The 15,529-nt window shown below is 41.8% G+C and overlaps 1 protein-coding gene across 1 annotated transcript; it reads left to right on the top strand.

The window, feature by feature from the left end:
• The first annotated feature begins 3 nt into the window (after nt 1-3).
• Nucleotides 4-15,172, top strand: unc45b (unc-45 myosin chaperone B). The gene is made up of 20 exons (XM_030060392.1): nt 4-12; nt 5,302-5,463; nt 5,577-5,613; nt 5,719-5,894; nt 6,926-7,015; nt 7,121-7,288; nt 7,502-7,667; nt 8,079-8,249; nt 8,374-8,545; nt 8,719-9,019; nt 9,283-9,377; nt 9,754-9,895; nt 10,019-10,159; nt 10,383-10,510; nt 10,903-10,969; nt 12,620-12,733; nt 13,325-13,440; nt 13,564-13,681; nt 13,793-13,948; nt 14,880-15,172. Exons 1-20 carry the CDS (start codon nt 4-6, stop codon nt 15,150-15,152), a joined length of 2,802 nt encoding a protein of 933 aa, XP_029916252.1. The 3' UTR covers nt 15,153-15,172.
• Nucleotides 15,173-15,529: the final 357 nt, after the last annotated feature.

Here is a 15,529-nt window from a genome sequence, read left to right as displayed (position 1 = left end):
GATATGGGCAAAGTTTTAATTCCCTGAAAGAAGCACAGGTCCTATATGAGCAGCGTAAACGTTGAATGCTAGCGATGTGTCGGTCGCGAATGAAACGGCTCTTTTCCACTAGCACCTACTCAGCTCGACTCTACTCGGTTTGTAAGGTTTTCCATTAGGTGGTGGTACCTGGTACCAGGTACTATTTTAGTACATACTCGGCTGCGGTTCCAAGCGAGCTGAGTCGAGCCGAAAACGTGATGTAAACAGGGTGCAGCCCACTGATTGGACAGGGAGTGACGACACATGAGAGCAACTCCTTCACGAAAACCAAACCCGGCATTTTTAAAAGAAAACAGCAGCAGCGACCGTGCGCATTGATCATCACTGAAGTTGGCAAAGTTGGAAAATGGCAAGCAAACCGGTACCGTGGTCAAATGAAGAGGTGGAGACTTTTCTGTGCTTGGTAGCGGGGCCGCCTTGCTATGATGACTCCACCGACGATGAGGTGGTGCTAAATTTTAATGGAAAACGACCGAAATCAAGGCGAGCCAAGTAGAGTCGAGCCAAGTAGAGCTGAGTAGGTGCTAGTGGAAAAGCGGTATTAGAGCCGGCTCTTTGAAGTGAACGACGGGAGCCGGCTCCTGATTGGGAGCCGCTTTTTCCCCCCTTCTCTCCCCTTCTCTCTCTCACTTTTTTCTCTTCAAGCCGCATGTGATTGGTCAATATGTATGGCGTCGTCTCTGTGTCTGCACTGAGCAGAGGAGGGAGGGGCGGCAGTTACACGCACACACACAGCACACACGAACAGGAGAACAGAAGGGAGGGAGACTAGAGAGCAATAGAGCAAGGGGCCACAAGGAGAGACAACACGAACGTGCTGGAAAGGTATAATTAAGATAAGATAATATAAGATAAGATAAGATATTCCTTTATTAGTCCCACGGTGGGGAAATTTCACGCATCACAGCAGCAAAGTGGATAGCAAGATACGAAGCACAATTTACACAATAAACAGTATATACAGATAACAGTACCAAAGAGCAATGTAAACACTGTAAACAAGGAATGTAGAAAAATACTATGTGAACAATTTAAACCACAGAAGAAAAAAACCCAAAACCTGGGGGACAACACACTCCACCGGAGGTTCAGAGTTAGTGTGAACCCATGAGACCAAGTGGCAGAACCTGACTCCCGGTCCTGGGTCTCAGGAACTGTCACACTTGATCCAGCCTTATGGGATCACCCCTTCCCTCCCGTCTTTATGTGTGTGCAGTAGTGTGTGCAGTAGTGATTACATAATATACTTAAGAAAATGAGTGACAGCAGGAAAAGGAGTAAAACCTGGACCCATTTCAATTTTATTGACAATACAAAGGCAGAGTATAGAGTCTGCAAGAAAAAAATCTCTTTTTTTCTTGGGAGCTGTGCACAGGCACATGAGAACTGTCCACCCATCAGTGCAATGGGAAGAAAAAACACAAGCAATTGAACCTAATATTAATGAAGGTGCCAGTGTGTCTCCTGCAACTGTTGCCGCTGCTGCTGCAGTGTCTACAGCATCATGCAGTACACCACCACAACCACCTAAACCTACAACCCAGAGCTCTATGAGACAGTTTTTGCAGAAGTCTGTGACCCCAGCAAGACAGAGCACAACTGATGAAGAACTGGCTAAAATGATTGCACTTGATTTCCAACCATTTTCAGTTGTGGATGATAAAGGATTCAGAAGGTTTACTCATGCACTCAATCCAATGTATGCAATTCCAAGCAGGAAAACACTCTCCCAAAAAATCATCCCAGGCCTATATGACAGACAGAGAACGTGCTTCACTGCAAGAGAGGGTTAAAAAAGCCACAGCAGTTTGTCTAACAACTGACAGCTGGACATTCATAAATAAAGGCATATTTATATATTAAATATATATAAATTGCTGGTAATAAATTAATTTAAGCAACAAAAAAATCAGAGGAGCCGCTTGGGAGCTGAAAGAGCCGGCTCTTTTTTAGTGAGCCGAGCCAAAAGAGTCGGTTCTCTAAAAAGAGCTGGAATTCCCATCACTAGTGAACTCGTCAAGATGCCAGTCTAACAAGAGAATGGGAGGGTCCCTAGTAATTCGAGAGTGCCCGTTAGTTAGTTTCACATCAGAATAGACTGGCAAAGGAATCGACCAATCAAACATAGTGATAGATAGATGAAGCATACATAAAGCTCTCTCTTAATGGCTGTCTACCTGCGGCTGTGAATCACGGTCATGTGACTGATGCTGAGTTCAGTCATCGGAAAACACGGAAAAACTCCAAGTAGTTACAAATGAATGGAATGTCGGAAACGCGGGTGGCTTGCCTTAGCTCTTTGTGCACCGTAGGAAGTGAGGCAAATATGGTTGGACACAATATTTAGTATTTTCCTCCAAATTCCACACATGCTATATATATTTCAAAAGCTTATCTTTTTTTTTAATTTTCCTCTGCTTTCATTGTTCTCTATTAATTAAACAAGCCCTTTGACCATTTAGCATTTACTCACACTTATCAGAGACTATTTTTGAACCCATCTTTCACCCACTCAGAATTCAGAGATAATTCCAGAGAGCACTGCCACACTCACAACATTATGTTGTTTTTCATTTCCTTGTTGGTTTTGTGAATTCACACCAAATCATTATGCAGTGAGCGCAGCAGCTGTGTTGACCTGACTCAGTGCCTTAGGGCAAGTCGCACACTGTCTCAGTTTCCTGTTTTATTTGGAGGGTGCTCCATTAGACAATGAGGAATTACACATGAGGAACTAGACATTTTACCTTTGAATCGCTCAAACATCAAATAACCACCAAATTTCCAGGGAAAGTTAAAAAGACATAATGCATGGGTCCACTAACTTTCACTGTGATGGCCAGACAATGCATGACATATAGCATCTAGTTCTAGCTCTGGTCAAAAGGATATAAGGTTTGATAACTTATGCTTCTCACTAAAAAATAAGCATAGGGAAGGGGGTGAGAGTTTAATTTCTCTGCCAGGGAGGCATCAGCCCTGCCAGTCACATGAGTTACCTCTGTAGTTGGTAATCTGATGTAATCCCTTCCAAACACACCGCATGTTGTTGGTGTGAGATTCTCCTCCACTTTCCTCTTGTACTCCCCCTTCACTGCCCTTATGCATCTTCCTAGGTTTGTTCTTGCCATGTTGTACTGAGCTCTGTCAGCAGACCTGAAGGCCTCTAAGTTTCAGGAGGAACTGAACTGTCTTCCAGGGTTTCTGGTTGGAATATACCCGCTGTAAATATATAAATAAGACAGTGCACACGGAACAAAAAAATAATTGAATGCTACATAATCGGTATTGCACAGATGGAGTTAATGTCTAAGAGTGTGTGAAAATGCGACAGTATGTGCCATCAGAACTATACTGATCATATAATCAAATGAGCACAAACCTTTGGACTTTTGGCAAAGCAACCCAAAGAATGTTGGTCTCATTGTGTGTTTCCATGGTAATGTACTGATAGGTAATAAGCATATGTGGCCTGCTTTAATAATGTCCCCCACCTGGACCATGGAATTACTTTTTAATGGCTGTCTGAGTGCCAATAAGTAGGCAAACTGCCAATTTTACAGCGAGGATATAATACCATTTCTAAAGGCCTCTATTCTATTCTATTCTATTCTATTCTATTCTATTCTATTCTATTCTATTCTATTCTATTCTATTCATTTTGAGTAGACCAAGTATAGTTAGTAATCGGTTGCCTTTTTGAGTAATGTTTTGCCTCTGTTTAAATGACTTAGTTTGAGTTGAAGATCTATCCTGTTTTTTTTTTTACTGTTGTACTGTTCTTGCGAATTTCCTGCGGGATGAATAAAGTATCTATCTATCTATCTATCTATCTATCTATCTATCTATCTATCTTCTTTGTTTTGCTTTAAGTTTGTACTCCGTAATCTGGAAGCTGAAGGCTATCCCATCATACACTAGCCAGATGGCACAGAAACACTCTGGAAAAGTCAATCAGTGTTTCTGCTTCTGTTCTGTGCTCCTCTCTACACACGGTTACACACATTATGTCAGATTCCAGATCCTTCTTTTTCCAGAAACTGCTAGATCCCACTGTGTCTTAACAGCTGTCACTACACACTCACACCTGCCCCCACCTCTCTGGCATCAGACATTTGCTGTAGAGTTCTCAGCTGTCATCATACTGTTGCCCTAAATAGACATTATCAGGACCAGGCCAACTTTCAGGGAGGGGTGATTCTTGCTATTTTGCAGAATTTACTGGGCGCACCATAGCTGCGTTGCTCACAGTATCATGTTTACTAGGACTTTTGAAGGCTATGCACAGTTAATTTACAGTTTATTGTGGCCTTTGGTGCAACATTATTCCTGTAGATTTTGAAGTTATTATGAGTGGACCCCTATACCTCATTAGAGATGGTTCATCTTAGTTCTGGCCCACCTCATTGAGATGTAGTATAAATATAAATTGAGGTGGTGGGGGGTCAGATAACACAAAAAAGTTTGAAACAACAATCAGGGAGAGAACCTTGGTGGTCAAGGGAGAGTAAAAACCACAAGAGAAGAAAGCAGAAGTGGACTGAAGAGACTCACCCCACACAATCCTGAAGGTACTGTATCGCTTCAGCAGAGATTTGTGAGATTTCTTAAAACCACATTTTGAGTGACATGCAGGTATGCAAGGGCAATTTAGGACTGGGTATAGACTGGAGTGATTGCCTATCAGGGGAGGTGGAGGAGATGGTGTTTCTCCATTATGAAAGTGGTATCTGTGGCAAGGCTCTGACTGGGGTAGGACACCATGCCCAAATAAGGCATGAGGAGAGGCCATTTAAAGTTAGAGATAACATGTGCATGGCCATTTGCTACAGGAGACCTGTGTCAGCAGGAGGCTTAACAGTAAAAATGGTAAGAAAAAAAAATCAAAACTTTTAATAATGAACCGAGGGTGTTGAAAGATTTGATCATTCAGCTACTTGTCAGAGTGCACATAGAATAAGGTTCTGCATTGTCTTGCTATGCATTTTACAGTCCATTTTACAGCTGGTTGGTTTGTTTGTTACCCCTTTGGAAGTGTTGAAGTGTTTGCCTTTACCCAGAAATCTGTATGTGTGAAAATTGAACTTGTGTGTGAAGTTGCATTGCTCCCCTACATCCACTTAGTGAATGGTTAAAATTGTGTTTTAGTAAGTGAGTTGAAATGGTCCGCCAAAAAAAAAAAAAAAAATGACTAGCACTTTTGAAGCAACTTGAAGTATTGAAGTTTTTCTGATCTGAAGATTTTACATTTTCTATTAGATGGGAGATCCGCTCCAGTTAAAAGACGAGGGAAACAAGCACTTCCAAGCAGGACAAACTGATCAGGCCATTGAGTGCTACACTAAAGCCATCAAGGTGTGCAAGGACAAGAATGTGCTGGCTGTCATTTACAGGAACAGATCTGCATGCTACTTGAAAAAGGTAAACTATTCAGTCAACCACTAAACACACACACACGCACACACACACACACAACAGATTCTGTACATTTATAATTTCTCTGAGCCTTTTATTTAGATATTTTTTTCTTGCAGGAAAAGTATACCAATGCAGCTTCAGATGCATCTAAAGGTAATTTATAGTCACAAAATGTATTTATTGAAAAGCGTACAAGCTCTATTTGTCTCATAGTTGTCTCGTCTTATACTAATGTATAATCCTCCTCCACTTCTTCAGCTATTGATGTTGATGCATCAGATATTAAAGCCTTGTACCGGCGCTGTCAGGCTCTGGAGAAGCTAGGAAAACTAGACATGGCGTTCAAGGATGTGCAGAGATGTGCCACCCTCGAACCAAAGAATAAGACCTTCCTGGACACTCTGCGCAGGCTTGGGGCAGACATCCAGGCTAAGGTGAGAATCAGTGTCAAATCTGAATTTGAATTATTCTTCATCAGCAGGTACCATAAATATACAGTCATGCTGAAACTGATACACACATAATGACAACTTTCGGGGTTTGACGCAGCACTGGCAATGATGGTAGACTGATGGTAATGATAGTAGACTGTATATATCACTTTTTCAGAGTGACTAAGCCTCAAACACAAATCTGTGTAAAGCCTGACATCTAATTGTGAGAAGTAAGGTTCTGAGTCTTTGGTGGCAGGTGATACCACCACCTGTTTTACCGGTTGTACAACACCTGCCACCAAAGTCCAGCACACCGTGCTCCCTGGTTCTCAAACTGGTTCTGTTTAAGACTCCAAGGTGAACCAAGGTGCAAACTAAGGAACTGGCCTGCATTTCAACCACTTTTTGGAGTGAAATCATCATATCACTCATGATGGGTGTGTACAATTTAATACACAGTGTCGTGCTGACCCAGCCTGCCTGCTGTTAACTGCATCACAGAGCTCAACCCATGATACATGTTGGAATAATTATCCTATATAATCTGAGCCTGAGAGGGTTCAGACTGAGAATAATAAACTTTAAATTGTGCCAGTACTTTAGTTTGTGTGCTGATTCTGTCCCAGAGAAACGAACAGGACCATAGAAAGGCATATGTCAAATGTTTTTATTTGCAGACGTGTACACAAGTGTGAGGGAATGTTGTGTTGGCAAAAACATTTTTAAGCACTATTTTTAACCAGACCACAAAGTTTTGTGGTAGTTGTCCTCACCTTTCCTTGTAAAATAATATACGTCCACTCACTTCCCACTTGAGAACTACTATTTTCTGGTTCTAGCTGAGAACCAGTTTTTAGGTTTGGGGTCTAGTTATTCTTTAGTACTCACCAATCAGTAAGCCCTCATACTCATTATGTATACTCAACAATGACCCTGTAACTGAAGAAGATAATTAATCAGGATTCCTTTAGATTCCATTAAAATGAATTTTTAATACTGTATGCTGAAGGTTACATTTCTTTTCTCCACAGCTCAAAACAACATTCTCCACAGACTCCAGGGTGCAGAACATGTTTGACATCCTACTCGATGAAGAAATGGACAAAGATAAGAGGGAAAAAGTTGGTATTTTATCAGTTTAGTGAAAAAAAGAGTGAGACTTCCATGTTGTTGCTTGTTTGGCTACAGATACACATTTGCTGTTTTACTCTGGTCTTTACCTCCAGGCTGCGAACAACCTGATTGTCCTGGCCAGAGAGGACGCAGGAGCAGAGAGAATCTTCCAGAACAATGGAGTGGCTCTGCTACTCAACATGATAGAGACGGGCAAACCAGAGATGATCCTGGCTGCTATCCGGACCTTGTCAGGAATGTGCACAGGACACAAGGCTCGAGTGAGTAGGCCAATAGAAAGGGACAAATGATAGGGGTAAAAATAGAAGAGAGATATGGGAGAGCCAGTCAAGGGGAAGCCAAGGATCTGAGAGGAGCAACAGTGTCAGCACTATTGGGATGCATGGCTATTACAATTAAATATACTAAGTTTTATGACTGTGATTTTCTTAAAAATTGTTTTTAAATAATTTCTATTCACATATCCCAAACAGGCAATGGCCATCATTCACATGGTGGGCATTGATAAGATATGCAGCATCATGGCTGTGGACAATGAAGAGATTTCCCTGGCAACATGCAACCTCTTCCAGTGCATCAACGACTCCCTCACTGGTGGAGACAAAAGGATTTATGGGAAAGAGGAGGCTTTGGTTATGGGTGAGACAAACTCATCACTTATTAAATCCCCCTTTCTAAACTTAAAATAAGTAAAATATATGAAAATAACCTAATGGTGTTTCATGGAGTGAAAGTGATAGTGGCATGTCCAGATCAGTTTAGTCAGTGGTGATAGTATTTGTAAGCAGTCGAAAATCCACATTTGGCTTACAGGTTTTTGGACACAGGAGTACACACAAACATATTGGATTATTAGAAAACTTCACTGGTGGTTAGATGGTGTGATTGATAATCTCATAACCCCTCAACTGCTGGATTTAAGAGGGGGTGGGCCCAAGCGCCTCCCTGAACAGACCCCTGACTACAGCTACTGCTTCTTCTGTAGCTGATGTTTTATAGCATTGTTCACTGAGGGAATTACAACCTAACATAGTATCTGTCCCTCTCCAGATGCATCCAAGGACCTGAAGACCATTCTGCTCTCGCTGCTGGAAATGGTTGGGAGCAAGAAGGTGTCTGGCCACGGCAGAGACCAGGCCCTGAACCTCCTGACCAAGAATGTGCCTCGCAAAGAAAAGAAAGAAGCAGACCACTCCAGGACCCTCTTCACTATTGACAATGGTGGGCAAGACAAATTGAGTCATTTATTTGATTTTCATTTCATGTGCATTGCCACATCTCAGACTTCCTCGAGAAGCAATATGCAACAGATATCCAATTTTGTGTGCATGTGTTTACTTTCCAGGCCTTAGGAAGATCCTGAAGGTGTGCGGTCAAGTTCCTGAACTGCCGGACCAGCTGCCCATGACAGAAAACACACAGCTGATTGCCAGTGTGCTCCTCAACAAGCTCTATGATGACCTCAAATGTGACCCGGAAAGAGACAACTTCAGGGACATTTGCGATGACTATATTAAGTGCGTCCCTCAAATACAGGCCCTATCTTTACTCAAACAGTAGATAGGCATTACTCAAACATTATCTCAAGCATTTGTACATTTTTTAATCCAAAATTTACAAAATCACCTGATTCATCTACTCCACATCCTGCCCTCCTGCATCCCTTTCTCCTTCTCCTCCTTTTGCACAGATCCAAGTTTGACCCGAATGACATGGACAAAAACATTCATGCTATCAACACGCTATCAGGGCTGCTGCAGGGTCCCTTTGACGTCGGCAATGCCCTGGCCGGACGGCAAGGTGTCATGGAGATGATGGTGGCGCTGTGTGCCTCAGAGCGTGAGGTGGACCAGATGGTTGCCGTAGAGGCGCTGATCCATGCCTCGACAAAGCTGAGCCGTGCCTCCTTCATCATAACCAATGGTGTGTCACTGCTCAAAGACATCTACAAGAAGACCAAGAATGAGAAGATTAAGATACGCTCGCTAGTGGTGAGTATGTATTTCTGGTAGAGCATGAGCCCAGACCAAAAATGTAAAAGAAAAAAAAGGTATATACATATGAAAGATATATATATGCATAGATGGCAGCAGCTGTGCCCACATGTGATGCAAAACTAAAAGCCAAACTTCAGTTCAGGAGCAGGCAGATTAAATTACTGAAGAAAATTGATTTTCCCCAATAAATGTGTGTATATGTGTTTTTTGTGTGTGTGTGTATGTGTGTGTGTGTGTGTGTGTGTGTGTGTATCCAGGGTCTTTGTAAACTGGGTTCAGCCGGTGGTGATGATTACAGTTTGCGTCAGTTTGCAGAAGGCTCCACAGAGAAGCTGGCCAAGCAGTGCAGGAAGTGAGTGACTCATTCAGCAGCTGGTATCTCACAGCACCAACGTATACAATCCACAGCACAATTCTCAAGTTCTCTGATAATTTCCAAGCCTGAGGGAGAAATGTACAAGACAAGCAAATGACATTTATCTATTCTCAGCTTGATATAATTTTTTACACTCTGTATCCATGCCAATATCTACAAAAGCACAACCATCCAAAATGAATGAGGCATGAAATGGCCCAAACAGGTCAAACAGGTATCAGGGAAAATTCTTTACAATGAGAATGTAAACTATGATGCTTTTTTTAAAGTCTTATACTCATCAAGGTCATCAAGGTTTAACCACGTTTCCTTTGTTGAAGGTTTAACCAGATTTCCTTTGTTACACCATTAGGTGGCTTTGCAACCCCCAGATTGACACCAGAACAAGGAAGTGGGCTATTGAAGGTCTGGCTTATCTGACAAATGATGCAGATGTTAAGGATGACTTTGTTGAAGACGAGCTTGCCATGAAAGCCATGTTTGAACTGGCCAAGGTTTGAAAATAAGGAAGGAAATAAATGACAGCATGTTGCTGTAATGCTTAGCCATTGCTATGAATTTTTGTCATGCTCAAAGCTACAATGAAAATCACCTTTCTCCTTCCTCTATGTCAATAGTCTAAAGACAAGACCATCTTGTATGCAGTGGCTTGCACCCTGATAAACTGTACCAACAGCTATGACAAAAAAGAAATCATTCCTGAGCTTGTTGAGCTGGCCAAGTTCTCTAAGCAGCATGTGCCTGAGCAACACCCCAAGGTAAGGGGAGACAGGAAAAGCAGCATATTTTCTTTGCAAGACACACCACAATCTAGACTACCCTTACGAATAACTGTTTTGCCATGTATTAAGTTGTTGCCAAGTGCACCATTCGAGCTACCCACCCACACACACCCATACACAGGCACACACACATAGTCAGCATGTACAGTGTTTGCAACTGTTACTCTTTTTCACCATATGGTCGGCTTTATTTCCTCAGGACAAGAAAGACTTTATTGACAAGAGAGTGAAAAGGCTGCTGAAGGCTGGGGTCACATCAGCTCTTACTGTCATGGTCAAAGCGGACAACGCCATCCTGACTGACCAGACCAAAGAGCTGCTTGCAAGGTGGGCCAGGCAGCCATTTCATATCCTAATGGCAAGGCACTCTGATATCTTGACAAGCATGTTCATGTGACTGACCGAAACCTCATAAAACTGCATCTGTCTATACTTATAACTGAGCAAGTGGAATTTCACTCACGAGTAGTTTCATTTTTACTTTCAAATGGTTTTCATCACATGACAGAGTGTATTGTAGTTTTGGAGAAAAAAAAAAGATTCTAAGAATTGAAGAGGTAATGCAGAGTACACCCACATGCAGTAATGAAATGACACAGATCACAAATTAACCCCACATCCTGAGTCTTCTCCCTTTTTTGCTCGTGTTTCCTCTTCCTGACAATTGATCTCAGAATATTTGAATATTTTCTGCAGCTGTTTTCTATTTTTATCTCCAGGGTTTTCTTGGCATTGTCAGAGGATGCTAAAGATCGTGGAATTATCGTGGCCCAAGGTGGTGGAAAGGTGAGTCATATATTTACAAGCTAAAGTATTTTTAGCCAGATTTACAGTAATAAACACACACAAACAGATTCTGATGGCCATGCTGTAGTAAACTTTGCACAGGTGAATTCAGCAAAAAATTTAACCTTATTAGCAAATTTGTCATCGCAAACATAAACTTGAAAATGAATGTGGCAAAAAAAATGTATTGTCTTGTTTTTATCTCGAAATTCCATTACTTTTTCAGTGTCTTTAATGTTACATCAAGCTGCACCTGTAGGTTTAAAATAACATTTCTTTCCAGTATAACCAGAAAAAAATAATTTACCACTGTCCTCCCATCCTGCCACACCTTCTTCATGCCAGCCCTCAGAAAGGAAAAGAAAACTGCCTCAGGTCTTGTTTAGATGTAGTGCCTGAGTCACACTGGCCTAAAAGAAATGTGCCCATGTTTTCCTTTTGTAATTGTGAAGTTTGATCTAACCTGAGCTGACTGTTACGTTCCTTATCTGATATCCCAGTGTGTTACACGTCTATGAACCATGACTGCAGTGATAGTCGGTTGATTACAGAGGAGGAAGTGGGAAGTGGGTTCCCAAGAGGCAAACTTTTAGTCAACAAAGGGTAAAGGGCCTTTGATCCTGACCTTCTATTTTGCAGTATGCAGAATTTTTTCATTTCTTGTAAACTTTTCACTCAAGAAATCAATATGGGAGACAACATGCTTTTACCAACTATGGTTTATGGTATAACTAATATCCTCAACAAACTGGATCAGTGTGGCACACATATCAGCATAGAACATGAACACTTACTGGCTTCTAACATATTACCAACTATTTTTCTATAATATATTTACCTGCAAATGGAGTGTAAACTCAGGAAAAAGAAAAATGTAGAATCTAGAATGTACAATTAAAATGTCTTTATTAAAAAGTTGGTATTGTTATAATGCTAAAGGCATAAAAGCAGCCTGATGAGGCCTATGCATGCCAGCTTCATCGGGGGACTATGCCCACCAAACTTTTGATGTGTTTGCTGGGAGTGGTACCTTGGTCCATTGCCCCCTTTTTTACTAAAGGCATTTTAATCCTACATTAACTGAGTGCTTTGGATCTGGAGTATCTTGTAGACTTAGTATGAATTGATGACAATAAAGTGTGATATGTTACACTGTAAGTTAAATGTAGACTTTGAATTATGTTAGGAGCCAATAATTGATCATGCTCTTTGTTGATAAATGCACTACACTTAATTCAGTTTGTTGAGAATAAGACATGCATATAGTGGGTAAATGCACTGTGGTTGGTGGTTTCCCATCTTGATTTTTTCATCGGGACTTTCAGCCTTTGTGACTGCACTGCTCCCCACACCCGCACAGACACACAGACACACGCAGAGGCTGTCAGGGCACACAGCCAGAGGCTGACAGCATTCCATGGCATTCTCTCACTATCAGGCATAATATTTTTCAGTTGCAAGATTCAGTGTATGAACACCAAATCAAGTTCCCCAGGGGACTTTCTCCAACAGAGAGACAGGGACTCCAGTAATGTTGCCTTCATGTTGCTAAGCACTGTACAGCCACCTGACCTGTTGCTGCTGTATCCTCACTGCCTAGCTCTGTGAGACTACTTTAGAAAATGCCACTCACACTGTTTTTGTTCTCAGGCTTTGATACCACTGGCTCTGGAGGGAACAAATGCAGGGAAGGTAAAAGCAGGCCACGCCCTTGCAAAGATTGCCTCAATCTCAAACCCAGAGATCGCCTTCCCTGGTGAAAGGGTGAGAAATGCAACATTCCTTCAGTTGGCTGTCAAAGGTTAAGAATTATTCTTTCATGTATTTAGCATCATGCAGCACCAACAGCAGGCCACTGAGCTCATGACAGTGGGGGAGGGGCCCCAACAAAATTTCAGTGGAAACTTCTCATATTCTTCTTTCCTCCCTTTCTGCTTCCACTGCCCTCTTTCACTTGCTGAAACTTTCTCTCTTTCACTCTTATATACTGAAATGAACATTACTGGCATGAAAATATAGCTGTATTTACTGCCAAAATAAAACATGAGGATTTAATGGGTAAGAAAAGCAGCTGAATGTGATACTGAATTTAAACAATTATCAGTCCATTAGTGAACACAAAATAAAATCAATAGAGCAACAAAACATTAGTAATAACAAAATCACCACGTGTGACTACAGGCTTGTAAACCACTTTGAGATTTCTAACAGTGATTAATGGCTGTAGATAAACTTGAACTTCCACCATGTGTGGTTATATGATGTGGCCTCTGTTCATAGACAGCCATTATTCATTTCCTGTCTGTCTGTCTATTGTTTTCTGGAAGTTAGCTTTCTTTCTCTGTTCCTTGGCAGGTATATGAAGTGGTGCGTCCTTTGGTCAACTTGCTGAACACAGAGAGAGATGGCATTCAGAACTATGAAGCTCTGAAAGCCCTTACCAACCTGGCTGCTTACAGCGATAAACTGAGGTGAAAGTTGTTATTACACATTACATCATATTATGGTCACTGGGAACTGTACTCGGCAGAGATTGCTTAATGATACCGCAGTTAGATATTACAAGTCTGAGGGGATCTACCATGTTTTTGCAGAGTAAAGATTGTGAAAGAGAAGGCCCTGCCGGAAATTGAGAATTACATGTTTGAAGAACACGACCAGATCAGACAGGCTGCCACCGAATGCATGTGCAACCTTGTGACATGCAAAGAGGTGAGGAGAGAACAAAACGTGCAAGACAGCTTGACTGAACAGATGATTATCTCACTAATTATAAATCATCAATAATTTGCTGTGTTATGTTGTTCTGTGTGTGGACTCCAGGTCCAAGAACGTTATATGGAGGATGGCAATGACAAGCTGAAGCTGCTGGTGCTCCTTTGTGGCGAGGATGACGACGAGCTTCAGATAGCTTCGGCTGGAGCTTTGGCTATGCTCACTGCTGCCCAGAAGAAGCTCTGCACCAAGATGACCATGGTGGTACGTACAACAGTCTCCCCTAATCCTGCTGAATACATGGACGGAGAATCTTGTAATTATCTGTTTCTGTACATTTTAGTGTTACATTATAGTCTGAATTCTGTTATCAAGAATTTCCACCCCACTGAGAAAATGCCCCAAATTCCCCAGGCTACCTTTGCCTCAGGAGCTGACCATTTGTGTAGCACATACTGTAGATCTGCACTAAAACCACAGACCCTGCTTAATAAGATTTAACATTTTGGTCTTACAGAAACCCATTTAAGGAGAATTTTGCTAGCTAAGACTTTTTACCAATACTACATGACTGTGCAGGAGAAGTGATGACGAGTGAAACCTGTGGTTAAACTAGCAATACTTTCACGACTGTCTGACTTCTAGGAACGGAGATAGGCCAGTGACATTAAATTGCTTATTTGTCAGAGGAAGACAAGTAAGCAAGACCCCACTTTGGGAAGCAGTGCGCTAAGCAACACTAAACAAATGAGCAATAGTCAAGTAAATACTCACATTAATTTAACTGAACCTACTATATTGTCTGTATTATATTATACCTTACCTTATTGAGAGGGTCTAGGGTCAAATTTGACTTTTCATCAGTTCTTGCTGGTTGCCATGTTTTCTGTTGTAACAGGTGGAGGAATCTGTATTTTCTGTATTTTTATATTTGATTGTATTTTCATTATTGAGAATACAGGCGACAACCCCCCCTCACGCCCACTTTCCACTGTTTCCTCCTCAACCCGCCACCACCAAAATCTCACTCTGAACTGAGCTCAACACTTGAGAGTCCTGTAGTGACTGTTCTGTCTGTAGGAGTACAAACGTGATGACTCACACAGTCATCACAACAAAGCCATCGCTTTCAACAGAAGTCACATCCTCGCTCAGATATTCCCTCCTCAGCCACTGTCTCTTGTTCTCCCAACAGACTACCCAGTGGCTGGAGATCCTGCAGAGGCTGTGTCTGCACGACAACCCGCACATCCAGCACCGCGGCCTTGTGATTGTCTTCAACATGCTTAATTCGGATGACAATGAGCTGGCCAAGAAGCTGATTGAGTGTGAGATGCTGGAAATCCTCACAGTGATCGGCAAGGCAGAGGACAATCCCAAGAGGCAGCAGGTCATCGATGTGGCACGCACATGCCTCGTCAAGGCCATGGATCTTGGTCTCATCAAGCCTTTCACCAGCAACTCTTAAAATGGTGGCAATAAGCTTCCTCAAACAACAGCCGTGGACATTTCTTCTTCTTTTTTCCTCAATTGAATTGAAAGTTGCTGTTTTTTTATGGTTTTTTTTTCCACATTAAAGTATCAAAGAATAAATCAAGTTGGCTCCAAATCATTTCAAACAGTGAATAACTGGATGTTTACAGAGGCTGGGGCACAGGCAGCAGAGTGAACTGGTATGGGGAAATTCCACCATCGTCCCTCAGTGAGAAGAAGACAGGACTGAACATAACCTGCATTTGACTGGGGCTGCTACTCTGATATAGTGCCTGACAACTACATCAACTCATTTATTTGTTTATGTTAAGTGTTTCTCATCCTTTGATATTTGTGTTATTAAATAAAAAA

The sequence above is a fragment of the Myripristis murdjan genome, chromosome 9 (assembly GCF_902150065.1).
Source record: "Myripristis murdjan chromosome 9, fMyrMur1.1, whole genome shotgun sequence".
Classification (NCBI taxonomy): Eukaryota; Metazoa; Chordata; class Actinopteri; order Holocentriformes; family Holocentridae; genus Myripristis; species Myripristis murdjan.
The sequence above is the reverse complement of the archived record's forward strand: the minus strand, read 5'-3'. Positions and strand labels throughout refer to the sequence as shown.

Excerpts from the sequence above, each read along its gene's own strand:
- unc45b (XM_030060392.1), top strand. Across the intron at positions 9,020-9,282 it reads TTAAGATACGCTCGCTAGTG|GGTCTTTGTAAACTGGGTTC; the intron begins GTGAGTATGTAT and ends GTGTGTATCCAG. Across the intron at positions 13,682-13,792 it reads ACCTTGTGACATGCAAAGAG|GTCCAAGAACGTTATATGGA; the intron begins GTGAGGAGAGAA and ends TGTGGACTCCAG.